The following is a 20,214-nucleotide window of genomic DNA, read 5'->3' as shown; positions in this document are numbered from 1 at the left end:
CAAGATGTGATGTATTTATTTTAAGATTTGTGGGTCTTTCTGCAAGTGAATTCTGTCTTATATTCTACCTTTCACTTTTCTGTACTTTTTATTATGAAGGCAAAGACTTGTGTATAAAGTTCTCTAAGTGAACCCCACACAGCACCCTTAGTGAGAGGGTACTTTATAAGTGGAGTTTTGATATTGGTATAGATGGTATTAGGCATAACATAAGCTAAATGTTAATCTCAGTGTTGCACTATACTGAGACTCTTGGGTTATTTCCCCAATTAGGTTATATCCCCAATTAGACCTTGCATTAAACACCTTAACTGTGCCAGACCATGTAAAAAGCAATGCTGTTTTGTGCTGACTCTTCAGATATGATTGTGAATGAGTACCATATCATAACACAAAAGAAAAATACCTTCTCTGGCTCTCACATATGAAAGACGATGATTTATGTTTTATTTACTGCTTTCTTGGTTTCTAGCTGTTTTTATCTTAGTTTTGTTTTTATTATTATTTTTATTTGACACATAATGATTGTACATATTAATAGTGTACAGAATATTTTGATACCTGTGTACACTGTATAATAATCAAATCAGGATAATTATTATATTCATCGTCTCGAATATTTATCATTTCTTGCTGTTGGGAGCATAAAAAATTTGTTCTTTATAGGCACTTGAAAATACATGATAAATTATTATAAATTATAGTCACTCTCTAGCGCTATAGAGCACTAAAACTGATTCCTTAATCTAGCTGTAATTTTGTATTCATTAGCCAATGTCTGGCAATGCTCTTCCCTCTACACTTCCCTGCCTCTGGCAATCACTATTCTGCTCTTTCTTTCTATGAGATCAACTTTTTTAGCTTTCACATATGAGTGCGAACATGTGGTATTTGTCTTTCCATGCTGGCTTATTTCACTTAACATAATGTCCTCCAGGCTCATCCGTGTTTTTGCGAATGACAGGATTTTATTCTTTTTTAAGCCATCCTAATCTTTCTCTAAGCTACAACAGAAAAAGCATCATCTCTAGACTGACAGTTTCCCTGAATTCATCCCATTTGCTTTACAATCACGTCAGGTAAATGTGATAGCAATTAGGAAAGAAATGTGCACTCCAGAATCTTTTTTATGTACATTAATTTCAAATAATGGGTCTTTTCTGTGATATATAAAACATAATTCATAATATGCCAACAAACCAAACCAAACCAAAGAAAAAACATGTGTATTTGGCAGAAATGCTATATCTTTCCTTTTTTTTGTCCATATCTTACATGTATTTGGACAAAAATGAGAGTAATGGAAAAAAGGGGTCAGTTTGAAAGATAAGCCTTTTGAAATGGAAAATATTTTTCAGACACATCTTAATGATAGTCATTTAGCACAATTAGACACTTCAAACATAATACACAATTTTAAAAAAAATTAATGTAGAGAATTGAAAAATATTTTTTCTGAGTTATTTTTTTCCTTTACATTATTGTACTTGAAGTACACAGAAATCCTGTTTAGCCAGAATCGGCCATTAAACTTTGTGAAGTGTTACATATTGGAGTTTTGACTTTGTAATTAAGTGTCAGAATTTTAGAACAAGACCAGTATTTAACTATGTTCATTTCTTAGGCTTTATATTTCTCTCATATTCAAAGGCAGTCTCAGGACAGTTCACTATTTTGAAAGATGCCAATTTTCAATATTATTTCCACCAATCCACTTACATGTTGACTTAGATATAAGCTTGAGATTTTGATGCACACAGGGTCATGGACAATATATTAATGGCAAGAGAGTGTCCGTTTTTGGTAGTATGGAATGTGGTCAAACTATTATATAAATTTGACCTAGTTGTGAGGTGATTCATAAATATAGCTATAGACTCCATGTAATATAAAATAGTCATTGGTTTAATATTATTTAATTGCCTTAGTGTTTTCTAGTCTTAATAAAAGTAGACTTTTATAATGTACCTTAAGAGGTAAACTGCTTGGAAAGGTTCTCTTGTTTCAGCATTTTTCTATTTCCATTGGGTTGTCTGACAGATAATATAGAAGGAATTTTCAACAGTAGCAACGTATAATTTGTGTTTTTATTTGATTGTGAATTCTGAGGTCAAAAAAAGCAAGACATTAATGGCTCTGAGGCAGATTTTACACCTGTTCTGGAATTGCAGTCTCTCGGGTCAGGGCTTCATTTATGCAGCCTACTGGATGTGCAAAATTGAGTCCGCTCATCACATCAGCAAATCTGTTTGGATTGCCCTTGTTATTGGAATTTACCACTGTCAAAGGTCATGGAGCATCTCTGTAACAAATTTCCTAAAGAACAGCCTTCTGTTTCTACCTAGCTTCTAAGAAGCCATAGTTAAACTTGTATAAATGTCCAAATTATCACAGATATAGATTATGCGTGGGGAAATAAAGCATGATACCTAAATCTTACCAAACTCACTCAAGTAATCTTTGAACTACACATGCATTCCTGGCTTTCTCTTGCTCCTCTAGAGATCTTTTTCTGGGGGACTGGGGGAAGGGTGTCTAGTAGAACCTTGCTCATTCTAGGTTATTGTTTGAAGGTTCATACTTTTGATGTGTATTATGAATTAAATTTAAAGAGACTGTTAGACACATTGTAAATGGTCTATTAAATATTAGTGAAAATAGTGCCATCAGGAATATGGCAGGAAAACATGTATCATGTTATAACTTCCTGCCTATTTCACATGGCCTTATTAATCTTTTTTGAAAAAAGATTTTCTGAAGTTGTACACTACTTGCTTGTCACCACACAGGCAGTCTTTGGAATGATATAAAACCCAGCAAAGTCTCTTTTTATTTTATCGTGTCAAAAAACAAAGTTTTTAAATTTTTAATCACCAGTTCAACTTTAGTCTCCACAGTGAAGCAGAACATATTTTAAATGTCAAACTTATCTTCAGATGGATCTTCACAGATGTTATTTTAAAAGTTACTATTCATATATCCAAATTTAGGTCTCATGGGATCGGCTCCAAAGTACACATTTGTATGTATGGGTATATAATAGATATATGTACACAAATACATACATTTGTGAAATGACGAAATTACACAGTGAAATTAGAACTCTTTTAAATCTCCTAATGTTTGATGTATTCAAATTATGTTTTGTTTTTCTCTTTTAGAATCAACTGTTGAATATTTTCCATAACATATCTTATATTTACTAGTTTGGTGCCAACGTTCTATTTGTATTTAAAGAAATTTGCAGTTTTTGTCATATCCTCACAAATGAACTTCTCTCTGTATGATTTTCACTTTAATTTATATTTTATAGTATTCTTATACATTTTTCATGTAGACAGCAAAATAGTGTTCATCATTGGGTCATAAATTTTTCTCATTAATTTGTGAAACAATATTTTCTTTATTTGGATACTGTTTATTTTTCCTTTCTATTTTGATATTGACATTTGATATTTGAATGTTGAACACTATTGAGTGCTATGATCTGTTCCTGGTCTTGGAGATATAACAGACCTATTTGAAATTACCCCCATCCATTTCTTGGAGTACTCTCAGTGCAGATGGGGAGGTAGACAATTAACAACTAATAGTAATGCAATGCAAAAGGCCCTCTGGTGATGGAATAAACAAACTACCAAGTTCACGTAGATGGAGAAACAGGTAAGTAACCAGGCAAGATATTGCTGAGCTACTGATGAAGTATTCCAGTGTAGACAGCATGTCCACAAGTGTGAGAGTATGAGGCAGGGAGAGAAATTACGGGGAAATGAATACAGAAGAGGAGACTACTCACCAGAAGAATAAGCTTCTCAGGAAAAAAAAAAAAAAGGAAATAGATGAAAGTTGATATAGCCATTATCACTTTGAATTTTGGATGTTTGTTTATAATCAATTAAATTGTGATATTTTAAACTTAGATACTAGTGAATATCTATATCAGTATTTTTGGAATTTGAACAAAGTAATTTCTGGGAATGGCAAAGAATTGTGTGTGGCAAATTAGCCTACTGCAAAAAAAGAAAGTCTTGGTAGTCAATATCTGAGTCATTATTCAGGTAAAGTGTCCCTGAAGAAAGGGGGCCAAGTATAAAATGGCATATTCGTTGTATTTCTACCATTGGAATTAATTCTAATTAGACTATATACAGTAAGTTTATTATTAAAATAATTAAATTCTACTATATTATGGATATGTGTGTTCAATTAACTTCATATATGGAAGGAAATCCACAAATAGGCCTCCATATATTTAGTGTTTAAAACATTTATATTTATTGTCACAAAATTTATATTTATTGTCATTATCACCACTATCACCAGTTATCTAACAAAGAAATTAAATGGAAAGAGTAACTGATAATACATTAGTACTTTATCTCTTTTTGTCTTCATTTTATGTAAATATCATTGTTTAAAAAATAGATGAAGAAGGAAGAAGGGGATTTTATGTTGGGTGTCTCAGACCACAACTTATAGTTTATGCTTATGAGGTGACTCATGGCGAGTCCCTAAATGGTTTACACTAATGAGGTGACTTAGGATAAAGTATGGCTGTGCCAGAAAGACTAACCATGTGATTAGAAATTTGAGTCATGTGATATCAGCCTAATCTCCAGGCAATTTAGGGGCACCTGGAGACTGAGTCATGTGGGCAATGACTCAATCATGTCTAGGTAAGAAAACCCCAAGAAAAATATAGGCCCCAGAAGTCAGGTGAGCTTCCCTGGCTGACAGTACTTTTTGGTCATTGTGATATGTTATTTTTGGCAGAGTAACATGTCCTCGAGGACTATAGTAGTTTCACTTTTGAAAGACTTCTAGACTTCTCCTTATGTCTTTTCTTTGGATAGTACTAACTTGATTCCTTTTGCTAGAATAAAACTGTAATTTAAAGTACTGTGCTTTCCTGAGTTCTATGACTTGGTCTAGTGAATTATTAAAACTGAGAGTGCTGTGAGAACCCACATTTTATAGCCAGTTGGTTAGAAGTGAGTGTGACCATGTGGACCTCTGGGCTTCTGGCTGGTATTTAAAGTGAAGGTGAGAATTTTGCCCTTAATTTTTAGTTTGACTACCTCTGTGTAAATGGTTACCTAGATATGTCTTGATTTACCTACTGTTACATAATTGATATTTGAATAATATATAATTCATAATATAGGTGTTACAATCAGAACACCTAATTCCATATAGTCTCTTTTTCCCAACTTGTATGCTATTTTTTCTGTATTTTCATTCCACATGTATATTTTGAAACCTGAAATAAATTACTGTTTTACATAAAAAAGAATTATTTGACTCTTGGTGTATAATACAGTTTAGAAATGTATTTATCTGAGTGTAGTTTTTATCATTTGCAAAATAATTTTGAGAGAACTATATAGGTTTTTGGAATAGTTAAAAATAGGTAAAAAAGATGAATGCCAATGGCTAATGATGTTCAGACTTTAAAACTTGCTCAAGATTACATTAAGTAAACATAAGTGCTGGAAACATTAAAAAAAAAACATTAAATGATGTTGTTAATTGATTTCTGAGTTCCCTAGAGACCAAAGTCAAGAAAGAAATATATAACTCTTTTAGAAGAGTTACAGTGTCAAGAGATAAAAATATCTCTTTGGTTCTAAGAAATTTATTAGAAATTTCAGCTGTTAATATGGGAAAGGAAAGAAATGGAGATCCATATTACCTTAACATGGGCAGAAACAGAAGGAAAAATTGTACATGACATTTTTTAATCTTTAGAGTTTTGCAAAATTTACCAGAAAAAACTATATTCATATAAATGATTGAAATCCCCAAAATAAACCTAGACATTCAGGCAAGTATTTATTTATATTTTCATATGTTAACTATTTAGATGTTATATTATATTAAATAATAAAATGCCCCTGCCCCAGCTGTTGTGCTTTTAAGTGAAACAATAAAATGTATGTAAAATATTTATATTAAATATCAGTCATGCCTATCTGTTATAAAGGCATAGATCTTTCATACACATTTTATAGGTAATGAGTGATGCGATCTTCTTGAAATCAACTCAGACAACATGACAGACATAAAACTGATCTTGCTGGAAGTCATTTTTTACAGACTCCATGTGGCTAGTAAAAACTGTATATTAGAAATTTTTATGCGAAATATCTAGTCATTCCAATGGCTTTTAAGATGCGGGCCATAAATCCCTGGGATGGATTACAAAGTTATTACAATCAGAACTTAAATCCACATGGCAACACAGTTTCTTAAGAAATCTATGTGAAAAAGTAAACTTACTATTATGTCAAGTGTCTTTGCTAAACTTGTTATATTCAAAAGATGTTTCACACTGGAAAAACCTGTAAACCCATATTTTATTCAGACACCGTTAAGTGTGTTCATAAAGAGCTACTCAAGAAACCCAAGCTTCTTTTTCTTTACCCTTCTTATACACTCATAGTTTCGTGCCTTTGAGAAATGGAATCGTGAGAAAGTATGTATGTCTGATACACATAGCAAAACATATTCTTAAGGCATTGCTTTAAATTCTATGACTTTTATTTTCATACCACATTCCCTCATTTAAAGAGAGATGGGAGTGCAAGCTGGCTTATTTTAAGTCCAGAGGTGATTACTTTTGAGAAATGAAACAACTTTTATTTCACTTTTCCGTCCTAAATCAGTGATGCATGTTTTTCTTCCAGTCTCCTATAGTTATTTATTTATTTTTCTTAAGAAGGTAAAATAACTCCACTCAAAATTTCTAACTTTATCTGTTACGTTTCCTTACAATAAATGCCTGAACCATATAATTTGGAACAATTTGTTAGTGTTATTAAATCATCAGTTAGCCTTTAGACACACAAACTCTTCTACAGGTTATTGCTTAGAGCTCTATATTGAAATATGTAGTTTTCACAGACCTGAAAATATAATTAACATTTTAAAATAATATTTTTTTTAAATTTTAGAACAATCTTAGAAAATTGCAAACCTATTACGAGGAGTTCCCATATACTCTACACCCAATTTCTCCTATTATTAACAGCTTATTGTGATGTGGCACATTTATTACAATTAGTGAATTGATATTAATATGTTATTATTAACCAAAGTGCAAACTTCATCCATATTTTCTTCATTTTATCCAATTTTTACCAGCATCCTATGTAGGTTGCATTACATTTACTTTTCAGGTCTCCTTGGGTTCCATTTAGCTGTATGTAACAGTTTCTTAGACTTTCCTTGTTTTTCATGTCCTTGACAGTTTTGAGGATTATTGATCAGGTTTGTTGTAGAATGTTCCTCAATTGAGATTGTTCTGATTTTTTTTTCTGCTGATTAGATTGGAGTTATGTGTTTTAAAGAGGGAAATCATAGAGGTAAAGTACCATTTCCAACTCATCTTAAGTCAATATATCATTTTGATCACCTGGCTAAGGTATGTTTTTCAGGTTTCTCTACTATCAAGTTATTTTTCTCTTTTCATATTGTACTCTTCTGAAGGAAGTTTCTATGTACAGTTCACAATGCTGTGAGAGGTTATGTTCCTTCTCCACTTCTGAACAGAGAAATGACAATTCTGCACAAGAGACTGTCTTTCTCCTCCATTTATTTCTTTATTCAATCATTCATTATATCAGTGTAGACTTGTGGATGTTTATGTTATACTTTGGGTCATACTCTGTTACTACTTTATTTCGTTGCTCAAATTGTGTCAGCTTTGGTCATTGTGGAGCTATTTTGTTTGGCTACTGTGTCTCTTTAATACATTCCCAAATTGTGTTTGGTTTGTGTCATATTTTGTCTTGTTTTTAAGCATTTCCTTACTTTCCAGCGCTGCAAGTTTCTCCAGGCTCATCTCTTGTTTTTCCTACCCTAGCCCCAGAATCAGCCATTTATTAAAGCAACCCTGGTTCCTTTTACTGGAGAATAACATTAAAAACCAAAATCGGGGCACTCAGCATATTTGTTGCCACTAGGGTATCATTGTTTCCAGGACCTGTCAAGTGACAGAGTAGTGAGATATATGAATGTATACTAACCTAAGTGTGTACACATATTATGTAATCACATTTATCCATATTAAACTAAACATGAGTTCATATTAATGTCTCCAACTCCGACCCATTATTACATGGCATATATTTTTCCACTTGCTTATCTGCAAACTCCCACCCCAACAATCAAAAACCTGGTCATCTATCTGCCAAACCTCTATCTAATTGTTCAGTTCTCATATGCATTTATAGCACTGTCAGTGTTGCTAAGTCATACCTCCACAGGGGACCATGTTATGAACTAGAGCACAGTGCTTATGTACAATGTATTTTGCCTTTAACCTTTCAGACTGCACTCCTTTCTAAAGGTACTTAGCTTAAGTCAGCACATTTTTCCTCACCATCTTCAGTGAGATGGCTCTATAATTTGTAATATATGTAGATTGTATTTTTCACAGCCTGCTTTCCATCCTGGGATCCCTGAACTCTGAAGTGATATGTTTTAATTTTCATACATTAAGATTTACGCTTTGTGCTGTGAGGTTCTATAAGATTTTCACAAATGCATAGGGTAACATATCCACCACTAAAGCATCATACTAAATAGTCTCACTGCCCTCCACTAATCATTTTACTGCTGCTATAGCATTATCTTTTTTAGAATGCTATATAATTGGAATCATACAGAAAGTAGCCCTGTTCAGTTTGGTTTTTTAAATATAGCAATATGCATTTAATATTCATCCATGCCTTTTTAATGGTTTGATAGGTAATTTCCTTTAATTACTGAATAATATGATATTGTATGAATGTACCACAATTTAGTTATCCATTCACCTATTGAAGAGCATGTTTGTTGCTTCCAGTTTTTGGTGATTATGAATAAAACTGCTATAAACATATGTGTGCATGTTTTTGTGAGACATACATTTTAAAAATCAGTTGGGTAAATAGCTATAAGTGCAGTTGCTGGATTGTATGATAAGATTACGTTTAACTCACCAAATTGTCTTCTAAGATGGCTGTACTATTTTGTATTCCCACAAGCAATGGAAAAGAATACCTGTTGCTTGGCATCCTTGTCAGTATTTGGTATTATCAGTCTGTTGCATTTTATCCACTTTAATAGGTATGTAGTGGCATCTCATTGTTGTTTTAATTTGCAATTCCTTAATGACATATAATGTTGAGCATCTTTTCGTATGCTTGATATCCATCTGTACATCTTCTTTATTGAAACGTCTATTCAGATCATTTGCTTATTTTTATTGGGTACTTCACTTTCTAATTGTTGCGCTTTAAGAGTTCTTTGTATGTTTGGAATACAAGTCCTTTATTCAATATGCATTTTGCAAATATTTTTTCCAGTCTGTGGCTTGTCTTTTAATTCTCTTAAGAGTCTTTTATAAAGTATAAAAGATACTTTTATGCTTTATAATAAATAAATAGTAATAATAGTAATAAATTGATAATAGTAATAAATTCCAACTTATCAACATTTTTTATTTCATGAATCATGATTTTAGTGTTGCATCTACCACCTCATTACAAAACCCAAGGTCACCCACATTTTCTGTTTCCCTATAGAGGTTTACAGTTTTGCATTTACATTTAAGTTTATGGTTCATTTTTAGTTAACTTTTGTGAAAAGTATAAGATCTGTGTCTAGAGTCTTTTTTTTGCACATGGATGTCCAATTCTTCCAGAATCATTGATTGAAAAGGTTAGTCTTTCTCTTGAATTGATTCTGGTCCTTCGTCAAAGATGAGTTGACTCTATTTATGAGTCTATTTCTAAAATCTCTATTACATTTTATTGTCTTATATATTTACTCTTTTTCCAATACCACACTGTCTTGATTACTGTAACTTTATAGTAAATTTGGAACTGGGTAGTGTGAGTTCTCCAACTTTGTTTTTCTTCAGTATCGTGTGGACTAGTGTAGGTATTTTGCCTTTCTCCGTAAACTTTAGAAGAAGTGTATCACTATCTATAAAATATCTTCCTCAGATTTTGATTCAGATTGCATGAAATATACGGCTCAAGTTGGGAAGAATTAATGTGTTAACAAAGTTGAGTCTTCCCATCCATGAACAGTATGTCTCTGCTATTATTTAGATTTTCTTTGATTTTTTTAAATCAGAGTTTTACAGTTTTTTATATAAATCCTGTAAAATTATACCTAGATAATATTTGATGCTGTTAAAAAGTATTAATTTATTTCAAATTTTAATTGTGCATTGATTGTATATAGGTATAAGGAAAGGTATACAGGAAAGCAGTTGATTTTCTATATTAACCTTGTATCCTAAAACATTTCTTTTGCGCTATTATTTCTTTTTTCTTCTTCTGGTATTCTGGTTATACATATGTTACAAATTTAAAAATTATACCACAATTCTTGGATGTTCTGTGTTTTCTTTTTTCCATTCTTTGTTTTTCTTTGCATTTCAGTTCTGAAGTTTCTCTGTCATCAAGATCATTGACACCTTTCTTGGGCACTTCCAGACTACTGATGAGCCCACCAAAGGTATTCTTCATTATCGTTACAATGTTTTGGTTTCTAGCCATTTGTGGATACTTTCTTAGAGCTTCCTTCTCTCAGCTAACATTCCCCATTTGTTCCTGATGTTGTCTCCTTTTTCCTCTATAGCTATTAACATGTTAATCGTATATATTTTAAATACCTTGAGCTATTATCTGTGTCATATTTGATTTGGTTCTAGTGCTTTTTTAATATATCTTTTCACTGTTTTTGCCTGCTTTCCAGCACGCTTTGTAGTTTTTTTGTCGTCGTAGAAAGCTAAGCATGATACATCAGGCAACAGAAACTGAGGTAATGGGAGTTTCTGTGTTATTCCAGCTAGAAGTTGGGCTGTATTTAATATTTACTCTAGCTATAGAATTCTTGTAGTGCCCTAGTATTTGTCTATCCTGTTGCCTTTGGGCTCCCAAAGTACTCCTCCACAAAGAGTGTGCATCCTGCAGTTCTTTAAGCTACACATCGCTGTTTTACCTTAAGCCTTGTTGGTATCATGGTAAGGTACAGTAGAGGGGAAGTGTTCTGTAACTGTATGATTCAATCAAAGTCTTTTAGTGAGCCTGTATTTCTGGGCTGTGGCCTTCACAAGTGTTTCTTAGCTTCCCTCCCCACCGTAGACAGGGCAGAAAGAGTAGAAAAGCCTGGAGTGGGGATGAAATGACTCTTATTCTGGTGGGTTAGTAAACCTCGGCAAGATATTTTCCCCTGGAGAATAAACCTTTTTTATAAGACCGTTTGGGGTATTTCACAGTGTTTGCTTGTCCTTTTCCCCTGCTAGTGCCACTATTGTATCTTTCTCAGATATTCTTATGAAATATAGATTAAGTTGCCTAGCAGTAAAACCCAGGGAAGTGTAGAGTCCTCACTAATAATGCAACCTCCCGGAAGTTCTCACTTTCAACCTAATCCCCACTGTCTCGAATAATATATTGAAGATACATCTTAAGAATTTCCACCCGGTTAGGGCTCCATCAACTTCCCCCCATGTATTCTGAAATCAACCATAATTCTCTATATTTTCCTCTCTCCATATTTTGGGAGTGGTGGTTTGTTCTGCAACTTCAGTTCTCTAATGGGTCCAAGAAAAATTATTTTCAGTTTTTATGCAGCTTTCTCATTTTAAAAGAATGGGAGTTATGACTTCCAAACTCTTTACATGTCAGAGCTTAAACTGGAAGTCTCTACATTTTATTTTTACATCTACAAGATTGGCCCAAGCTGTGTGCTGAGTTCCACACTAACACACTCAATTCCATAAGGAAGGTTTTCAGTCATCACTAAAGAACACCAACTGCCCCATCTCTGGGTGTAACTATTTATGTGGGAGCTTCATTCTCTCTTTGGGGTCACTTACATCTCTTAGTATAATTAGAATTGGAGGAGTCACTATTGTTATAGTTTCTCCAAAGTTACCTACCTAGAAACCTCTCCTTCCTGTTCCTGAGGATCTCTAGGACAATGGCTTATATTGCTACCAGTACAGTCTTTTCAAAAAGCTTTTCTTGTCAGGGCATGGTGGCTTGCACCTGTAATCCCAGCACTTTGGGAGGCCAAGGCAGGTAGATCATCTGAGGTTAGGAGTTCAAGACCAGCCTGGCCAACATGGCGAAACCCTATCTCTACTAAAAATCCAAAAAATTAACTGGGTGTGGTGGCATGCACCTGTAATCCCAGCAATTTGGGAGGCTGAGGCAGGAGAATCGCTTGAACCTGGGAGGCAGAGGTTGTAGTGAGCTGAGATCGTGGCATTGCACTCAACCTGAGGAACAAGAACTCCATTTCAAAAAAAAAAAAAAAAAAAAAAAGCTTTTCTCTCTGCATTGCCTCAATAGAGGGGAGAATGAGAGCCTTACTTCCTTGTATTGTGCCATTTCTTCAGTCACTATCATGCCACCTTGCAAGGTGAGGGTAGCTTATCTGACTTCATAGAAAGGTTAGTGGTTTTAAAAGTAATTGCAAGGTAGAGACAAAATTTTTTAAAAGAATTCTCTATACTAAATATATATTTCAAATAGTCTAAGCTAAAAGCACCAAAGAATTTAAGCCTTCACTACAAGTCATGATTATTCAGAAAAGAACTCTTTACCTTCTCATTCATTGTATGATCAACAATTACTTATTGGATTCTATTTCAGTTGCTCTTCCACATCTTAGAATACAACTATGAACCTCTCCCTCCATTTGAGAAACTTAACATCCTACTCGCAGAAATTAAAAAGACCTCCAGGACACATCTCCATTACATAGCAATAAATTTATCATATACTGTAATCTGTTCTTGCAGAATTCAACCCGAGAAGAAGTTCTTAGTGTTCATTGGCACCCCAAGTCGTTAGGAACAATTCACGTGTGAGGACTGTGTTTGAGCACGTGAAAACATCTACTCAGAGGTCCACAGCAGCAGCAAATGTGAGTGACAGGCATGAATGTTAGAGTTTTCTCAATATATACTGAGTCACTATTGGAACACACACAGGCTCACACATTTTCACTTCTCTTAATTGCAAGTTGTTCCTTTCATAATGGAAATTGAACTTTATTATTATTTAGGTGACGGGCTAATAGTTGATACTTATGTTTCTTAATGACACATTAGCTAAACAAATACACAAAATCTCTAAAATGTTCCGTTTAAAAGCCCTTAACATTCTTAGACAAGACCATTCTCAAGTCTCAAATTTGAGAATGAGGAAGGTGGGCACTTTCTCAGTTCTATGCATGTGGTGAAGAGAGGGAGCATTTAGCTCAGTTGTAACTGCACAACTAGATACGATATGGAATGGGCAAATTTGAGGAAGGAAGTAGTTGAGGAGACAGAGAGATAAATAGAGGTAGGCAACTGCATTTTCCTGTGGCAAACAAATCTCTGAGTTTAACATTAAATTACATTAGCCTTGGGGTAAAATAAAGTGAGTATAATAAGCTTCACTTGGAGAAATCAGTCCAGCAGGGCTGCCAGGTTGCACAATTCTAGGCGTACCATTCACACGGTGTTTAATGTGAAAAGCATTCCTTGGAGTACAGTGTCATTTACATGGATTGCAATGTAGATGATGCCCCCGCTGGAGTTGTGCAAAACAGCTTGTAGTGACAGAAGCCTTTAGAATAGTAACAATTTTAACTTTCATGTAAATTACTTGTAATTGTTACTTTCTTTGGAAAGTCTTCCAAAATCAGCCATTCCCTGCATCTCATGCTAAGTTAAATGTCTTTTCTCAACGTTTTCATAGTGCTCAGTGTACTGCTATCATAGCTGTTATCACACCATCTTATAAAAATTGGGTTTCTTCTCTGTTTCCCTTCCTAATTGTAAGCTCTGGGTCTTTTCTCTCTCTGTACCAAAGGTTCCAAGCACGGTGTCTGGCACAAAGAAAATGTTCACTAGATGTTTCCTGAATTAAAAGTAAATTATTATCCATAAGATATAATTGCTTTGAATTTTTTCCTAATATTAATTTGTTGTCAATGTAGTTCACAGAGAATGCACTATGCTACTATTTATTAAATTAAATATCTGCTTCAAGTAGCATATTAAAAATTAAGCTTAGTTAAATCTCAATTTCCTGTGATCATTATATAAGTTGCTCATTGCTGCATCTCGTATTAGCTTGGTTCAATGACTAGACAGCAATTAATATGAGTGCTTAATGACCACTTTCCTATTTTGATATATTACTAATGATACTTACATTTTAAAGTGCTTTGGGGTTAATTATAAATGCTTATAATTTGCCTACCCTTCTGACTGACAGCACATTCTTACACCTAAAAATATGATGAGTATTCCAGACCTGTGTAGGAAGAAGGCTGGTCTACAGAGGCTCAGCAATCAACATTTCAATTTTTCAGTTCTCTCAACTCACCTAAACTATTTTTAGAATCTGTATTTTAGCATCAGTAATGCAAAAAAGAAAATATTTTTGAAATGTGATCCAAACTTTAAGTGTTTCGTGATAACAGAAAAGAACATATTGTTATTGGGCAATTGTAACACTCCCTTACCAACAGGAATTTAAGGGGTAACGCAATGGTCTCTCCTTGTTTCTGTCTCTCTCTCTCTCCCTTCTGATTTACACCTATACTCATGCTGCTTCTTTTGAGGCTACTTGTTTGTTTGTTTGTTTGTTTGTTTATTGAGACAGAGTCCTGTTCTGTCACCCAGGCTGGAGTCAGTGGTGCCATCTCAGCTCACTACAACCTCCGCCTCCCAGGTTCAAGCAATTCTCCTGCCCCAGCCTCCTGAGTACTAACTGAGACTACAGGAGACACACGCCACCACGCCTGGCTAATTTTTTGTATTTTTAGTAGACACAGGGTTTCACCATGTTGACCAGTCTGGTCTCAAACCCTTGAGCTCAAGTGATCCACCTACCTCGACCTCCCAAAGTGCTGGGATTACAGACATGAACCATGGTGCCCAGCCCCTTTTGAGGTTATTCAAACATTGACTTCTCCAGGAGATGATGCTGTGATTCTAACGTAGCTGACATCTCAGAAAATGCATATTATTTAAAGTAAATCATTAAACAAAATTTATCTCTTGGACATGAAATGAATGTCCAGATATAGAAATGTAACCATCACAGACATTTTTATTGTTTTCATAGATTCTACATTAATATAATAAAAAACTGAAGTGAAGCTGTGTAGTTAGATTGCTGTCTCTCATTTCACACACTTAACTGTCTTTATAAACATTCCTATAAGTTCAAACTAAATTATAAACTTTCCAGTCCATAGCAATGTATCTTGTTTCTGGTCTGCTTTCTTAAAATAGTCTGTACACTGTCCATGGATAGTATTTAATGATTATTACTAACATATTATTTATATTAAAAGTATGTATTTTAACTTTCTGAATTATTTAGCCTAGCTAATAATCCTAAAATAAGATAATGACAGTTATATGCAATAGAAAACTAGAATGCAGTTGGCATTTTGTTATAATACTTCAGCAGGTGTAGCCAAAAGTTTACAGCTTTTGTCATGATGATTTGTTGACAGCTGTCCAACAAAACAGTTCAAAAAGATGATTTGCACAGGCCGGCTTCAAGGAAGACATGATGAGGGGGAGCAGGCAGTCACCTTAGAGTTGTGCAAGTAAGCGTACAAATCTAAAAATTAGAGATCAGAAAGATCCCAGTGGTCCATGGACTTTAAAATTATCTAGAATAGATCGCTGCACTGAACCCAAATCACATCAAAAATGAAAGTTATCCTCTTCTTATGACAACTATTCCTGCTTCAGTACCTAAAATATAGTAGGGGCTTCATAAATATTTATGGATTAATATTGACTCAATAAGGAATGACAAAGCTACTACCACCACAGCATCAAAAAGAATCTGAATGGGAAATAAGAAGTTGGCTACCTTTGCAAACACATCTCAGAATAGATACTGATGGTGTCATAATTTTGTGGGCCACACGATTATGTTCTTCATTCATAAATGAATTTAGCATTTTATTATAAGTACTAAAGTGATATTTAATTATAGAGTTAAAATTGAAAAAAAAATGGTAAATGATTTAGAAGTAGAACATTTGTTTATACTTGATTAAACTGTTTTGGTCATTATGTATCATTTCACTCCTTGCCTTTGAATAAAGATCCTTATTTTCATTTACTCTTAGCACACTTCAAGAAATGCAATTAAAAGCTGATGAGTAACCAAGATAGTGTTACTGGGAATGAGGAAATATTTACTTTCTGTAGAGTGCAAATTAAGTATGCAGATTTTGTATTGAATAGATCACAATTTTACATAACTCTGAAGCAATGTGTTTGAAAGGCCAAGCACTAATAATTCAACATCATTCAAACAATTGTTTCCAAGTTCCCTTTATCATTTCTCTGTACCTCAATTGAATGAGTCACTCATATTAGATTGCTGGTCTTATTAAGAAATCCATTCTGTTGAGTATCTTAGACATTTTTAATAAAAGATCTTTTTTATCACTTTCCTATTTACATTGTTCAGATGCATTTAACTTGAGTATTTTGTCATTTAGAATAATAACTCATCAATCTGTTAGCGCACCGTTCTTTATGTTACTTTTCTTAGTGCTTTGAAATGTGCAGTTTTGAATCTCTGAAATGTTACAAACGACCAGATTGCTAATTGCTTTGGATGCTGTGAAAAATAATTACTGCACATTATTTTTGATATTTAATTGACAGTGTAATGCATTTAACTAAAGACCTGCAATACACTATTTCTAATTACTGAGGGTGGTGGAGTGGAAAAGTAGGCTGTAAAACTTTACAAGGGAAACAATGTTTCTCCATTATGTTAGAAGTCATTGTTGATATGACTTTTTCAGAGACAAAACATTTCCCCAAATAAGAAGTTCTAGGAATCTAGAAAGAGTTGTGGAATATTTCTACTCATGACGTAGTAAGGATTTTTTAAAATTATTGCTTTGGATAGATTGTACTGGTGATAGATGTCATATGCTAAATTTATTGTACTTGCAACAATTTTTTTCAGATGGCAGAACTTTATGAGAGAGAAAATCATGGCACTGCCAGAATGAGTAATACTTATCACTGGCCTGTATTTGATTTATTTGGCTTCTGTAGGACATTTAGCTGAAAAGGTATGCCAAATTTTAGATGTCATTGAAATATGTAGATATTATCAGGAACCAGGTCTGTTCTTATTTCTCGAAGTAAGAACTTACTGTTATAAGCTGATCTCTGATAATAACACTTAGAACCTGGCACGAGGAATTCTCATTGTCTACTAGTGCCACAAAGAGAGATATAAAAGATGTTAGGTCCTTTGAAAAGATGTATACTCATTCTATTCTCCTGTGACTCTAGGATATTATTAACAATCAGCATATTCTTCTTTTCCTCCTTATAACCCCTGGTTTTAAAAAAAGTCTCCATTAGTGTTTTGTTATATTGTTGATTTAATTTTGATTATATATATTTTCCAAAACACAGCTAAAATAAGTGACCTGTTTCAGGGAATGTAAATTATTTTCAGAATTTCAGAAATTGAAAAGGGATAAGAGGAAGGAGAAAATGCTGGGCTGGTGTGAAGCGATAGCCCGTAACCCTCACAGAATTCCAAACAACACGCGAACACCCGAGATCTCAGGGGATTTGGCTGACACCTCACAAACCTCCACATTGGTGAGTGGAAAGTTATTTTACCTCAAATTGGCTTGTATGTAAATAGAATGCTAAAGAAATGTGGGGAGGATGACCTTATAACTAAATGTTATCCTTGTTTACAACAGTATTTGCATTTGTATTATATAATATGTTCATATAGATTTGGTTAGTAAACTAACACAAACACCTTTGTGACATATAATATTAGAGTTTAATTCCAATTAAACAGTTGTTTTTCTTTTTATTAGTTTGGACATCATCCATTTGTTATGTTAGTGACCTTAAAATATTTAAATTAAAGTTTATGTTCTTGGATTCTATACTGCATGATGAAATCAGTTGAAGAAAAGTAAGTACGCAGTCATCTAAAGATGATTTAAAGAAAATCAGAATCCTACTTTTTGTATTTTTCTATATTTTTTCTAAAAATGTCTCCATAATAAAATCAAAAATTATAATTTTTACAACAAATTGTGATTTAACACAATTGCAAAAATAAACTGAAGACCAATTCAAGAATGTGGTCCTTCATGTTTTATTTGCTGCGATAAGTTTAAATGCTGGGCTTTAACTAGCCATCATTTTCCAGGGATTAGGACAAAGCATTCATTAGGAAGAGTTTTAAATGTCTTTGTTTAGATTTGGCTGTAACATTCTTCATTTTAATTTAAAGGAGGAAAATTCCATTCGGTCTCCGGGTTTTAAACTAATATTAGATATATTTTAATTATTGTTTTACCTTTTTATAAGAATGAAAGTGTTTTGATTAGCCTAATTTATTAGCAGTTGAACATACAATTAAATATGAACAAAGAACCATTTAGATTTTTTTTTTACTGTTTATTTTGTTTTATTTTACAATTTATATTATTTGACTATCTTAGTATGTTTGGGCTGCTATTACAAAATACCGTAAACTGGTAACTTATGAACAACAGAAATTTATTTCTCATGGTTCTAAAGTCTGGAGTCCAAGATTAAGGTGCTGGCTGTTTTGGTGTCTGGTGAGGGCCTGCTTTTCTGATTCATAGATGGTGCCTTCTCACTGTGTCCCTACATGGTGGAAGGGGCAAATGAGCTCCCTCAGGGTTCTATAATGACACTAATACCGTTTATGAGGGCCCCACTCTCATGAATTAATCACCTCCCAAAGGCTCTACCGCCTAATATCATCACCTTGGGGGTTAGGATTTTGACATGAATTTTGGGAGGATACAAATATTCAGACCTTAGCAGTTACATAGAAATGACGACCTTCAATTAACCTTAGTGAGTTGATATTAAGAGAAACCATCTGAAAGAATAGACTTTCACTTGATAAAACATAGAAAGAGAAGTGAGGATCTTGCTTAAATCCCATCCTTAGATTGTAAGGGGAGGGCTGAGGATATGGAGAGATGTGTGCAGAACTACTGGGTATTCAAAGTTTTAGGGAATGGTTTCCTTTTGAAATTGTCATCTGCATTGTCTCGTCTCACTCTGAAATGACTTATGTATTATATTTGGATAGCATAAAACTGTGGGGCATGAGTTAACACTACTAAAACATTGTATTACGTAATAGGTATGCGTACAGCTGTACTTTATCAGGTACCATACTATAACCAAGCATTTTTAAGTAAGAAAAAATTACTGCTCCTGTGCTTTAGTGTGTACCTCCTATTTCATGGAATCATAGAACAAAAACCGTAAAAACTGTGAGCAAATTTTTGGACTGGCTTTCTGCCTATAATTGGGTAACCTAATAATAAACCTAATAACAGCTTCATTTTACAGATATGCACTGGGGCCCACGAAAATTAATTGACTTTCCCAGTGCCACTTATCTAGTAAATAATAAAAGGGTTACTAGGAATGGGACTTCTCAAAACAATGCTTTTTCTGCTACACCTCATAATCTCAGTTTCTTGATGACATTTTCTTCACATTCAATTAATTTTAATATAAAGAAAAATATATCAAGTTACTAATGGAATGAAATCCAGTAATTAAATCTAATGCTGTATTACAGGGGTAACCTCTATATACTTTAACATATAACCCCCAAATCTCAGTTTCTTAACATATAAAATAAGAGGTTTCTTCCTTGTATTATGGGCTGATGTGTGTTGGCCAGCTCTCCTTGGAGGTTCACTGCCAAGTCATGATTTAAAGATCCAGACTTCTACCATCTTTTGATGCTGCTTTTGTAAGCACATGGTCACAGAGGAAATGGAAGAGATTGTGTGGAACATCGAGCATGGGCCATTATGGAGCAGCCTTGAATGCATGGACATCCTTCCATTTCAGACCCAACAGAACTGCAAGGGAGGCTGGCTGCCTTTCTATGTGGCCAGAAAAAGGAGATGGAATTAATGGGCATATAACCCATCTCTGCCACAGTCCATCTTACTGGTCACCAGATATTCATGTCATGTTCCATTATCTCCTGAAAAGAGATGATTACTCTTCACGAGTGACAATTCAAATTCTTTCAGTCACTAATTTCAGCACAAATTCATGATCTCTGGTTAGCCATTGTCCTCATCAAATGATGAAAATGAATCACCCATGAACAATTTACC

General features: G+C 33.9%; 1 protein-coding gene across 30 annotated transcripts in view; it reads left to right on the top strand.

Moving 5' to 3' along the window:
* MARCHF1 (membrane associated ring-CH-type finger 1) overlaps positions 1 to 20,214 on the top strand; it is an 830,557-nt gene that overhangs the window by 492,871 nt on the left and 317,472 nt on the right. For 11 of the 30 annotated variants that reach the window (XM_074040720.1, XM_074040701.1, XM_065545658.2 and 8 more), the window contains one exon: positions 17,520 to 17,668. The exons of 12 other annotated variants lie outside the window; for them this stretch is intronic. In XM_074040720.1, the coding sequence (XP_073896821.1) occupies positions 17,558 to 17,668 (111 nt within the window). In that variant the 5' untranslated portion in view covers positions 17,520 to 17,557. Of the gene's footprint in view, positions 1 to 10,436; positions 10,513 to 17,519; positions 17,669 to 20,214 lie in introns of all 30 variants that reach the window. 7 more of the 30 variants (XM_074040719.1, XM_074040702.1, XM_074040718.1 and 4 more) reach the window with 1 other exon arrangement.

The sequence above is a fragment of the Macaca fascicularis genome, chromosome 5 (genome assembly GCF_037993035.2).
Source record: "Macaca fascicularis isolate 582-1 chromosome 5, T2T-MFA8v1.1".
NCBI lineage: Eukaryota > Metazoa > Chordata > Mammalia > Primates > Cercopithecidae > Macaca > Macaca fascicularis.
Note: the sequence above shows the minus strand (reverse complement) of the source record. Positions and strands in the feature narration are given on the sequence as shown.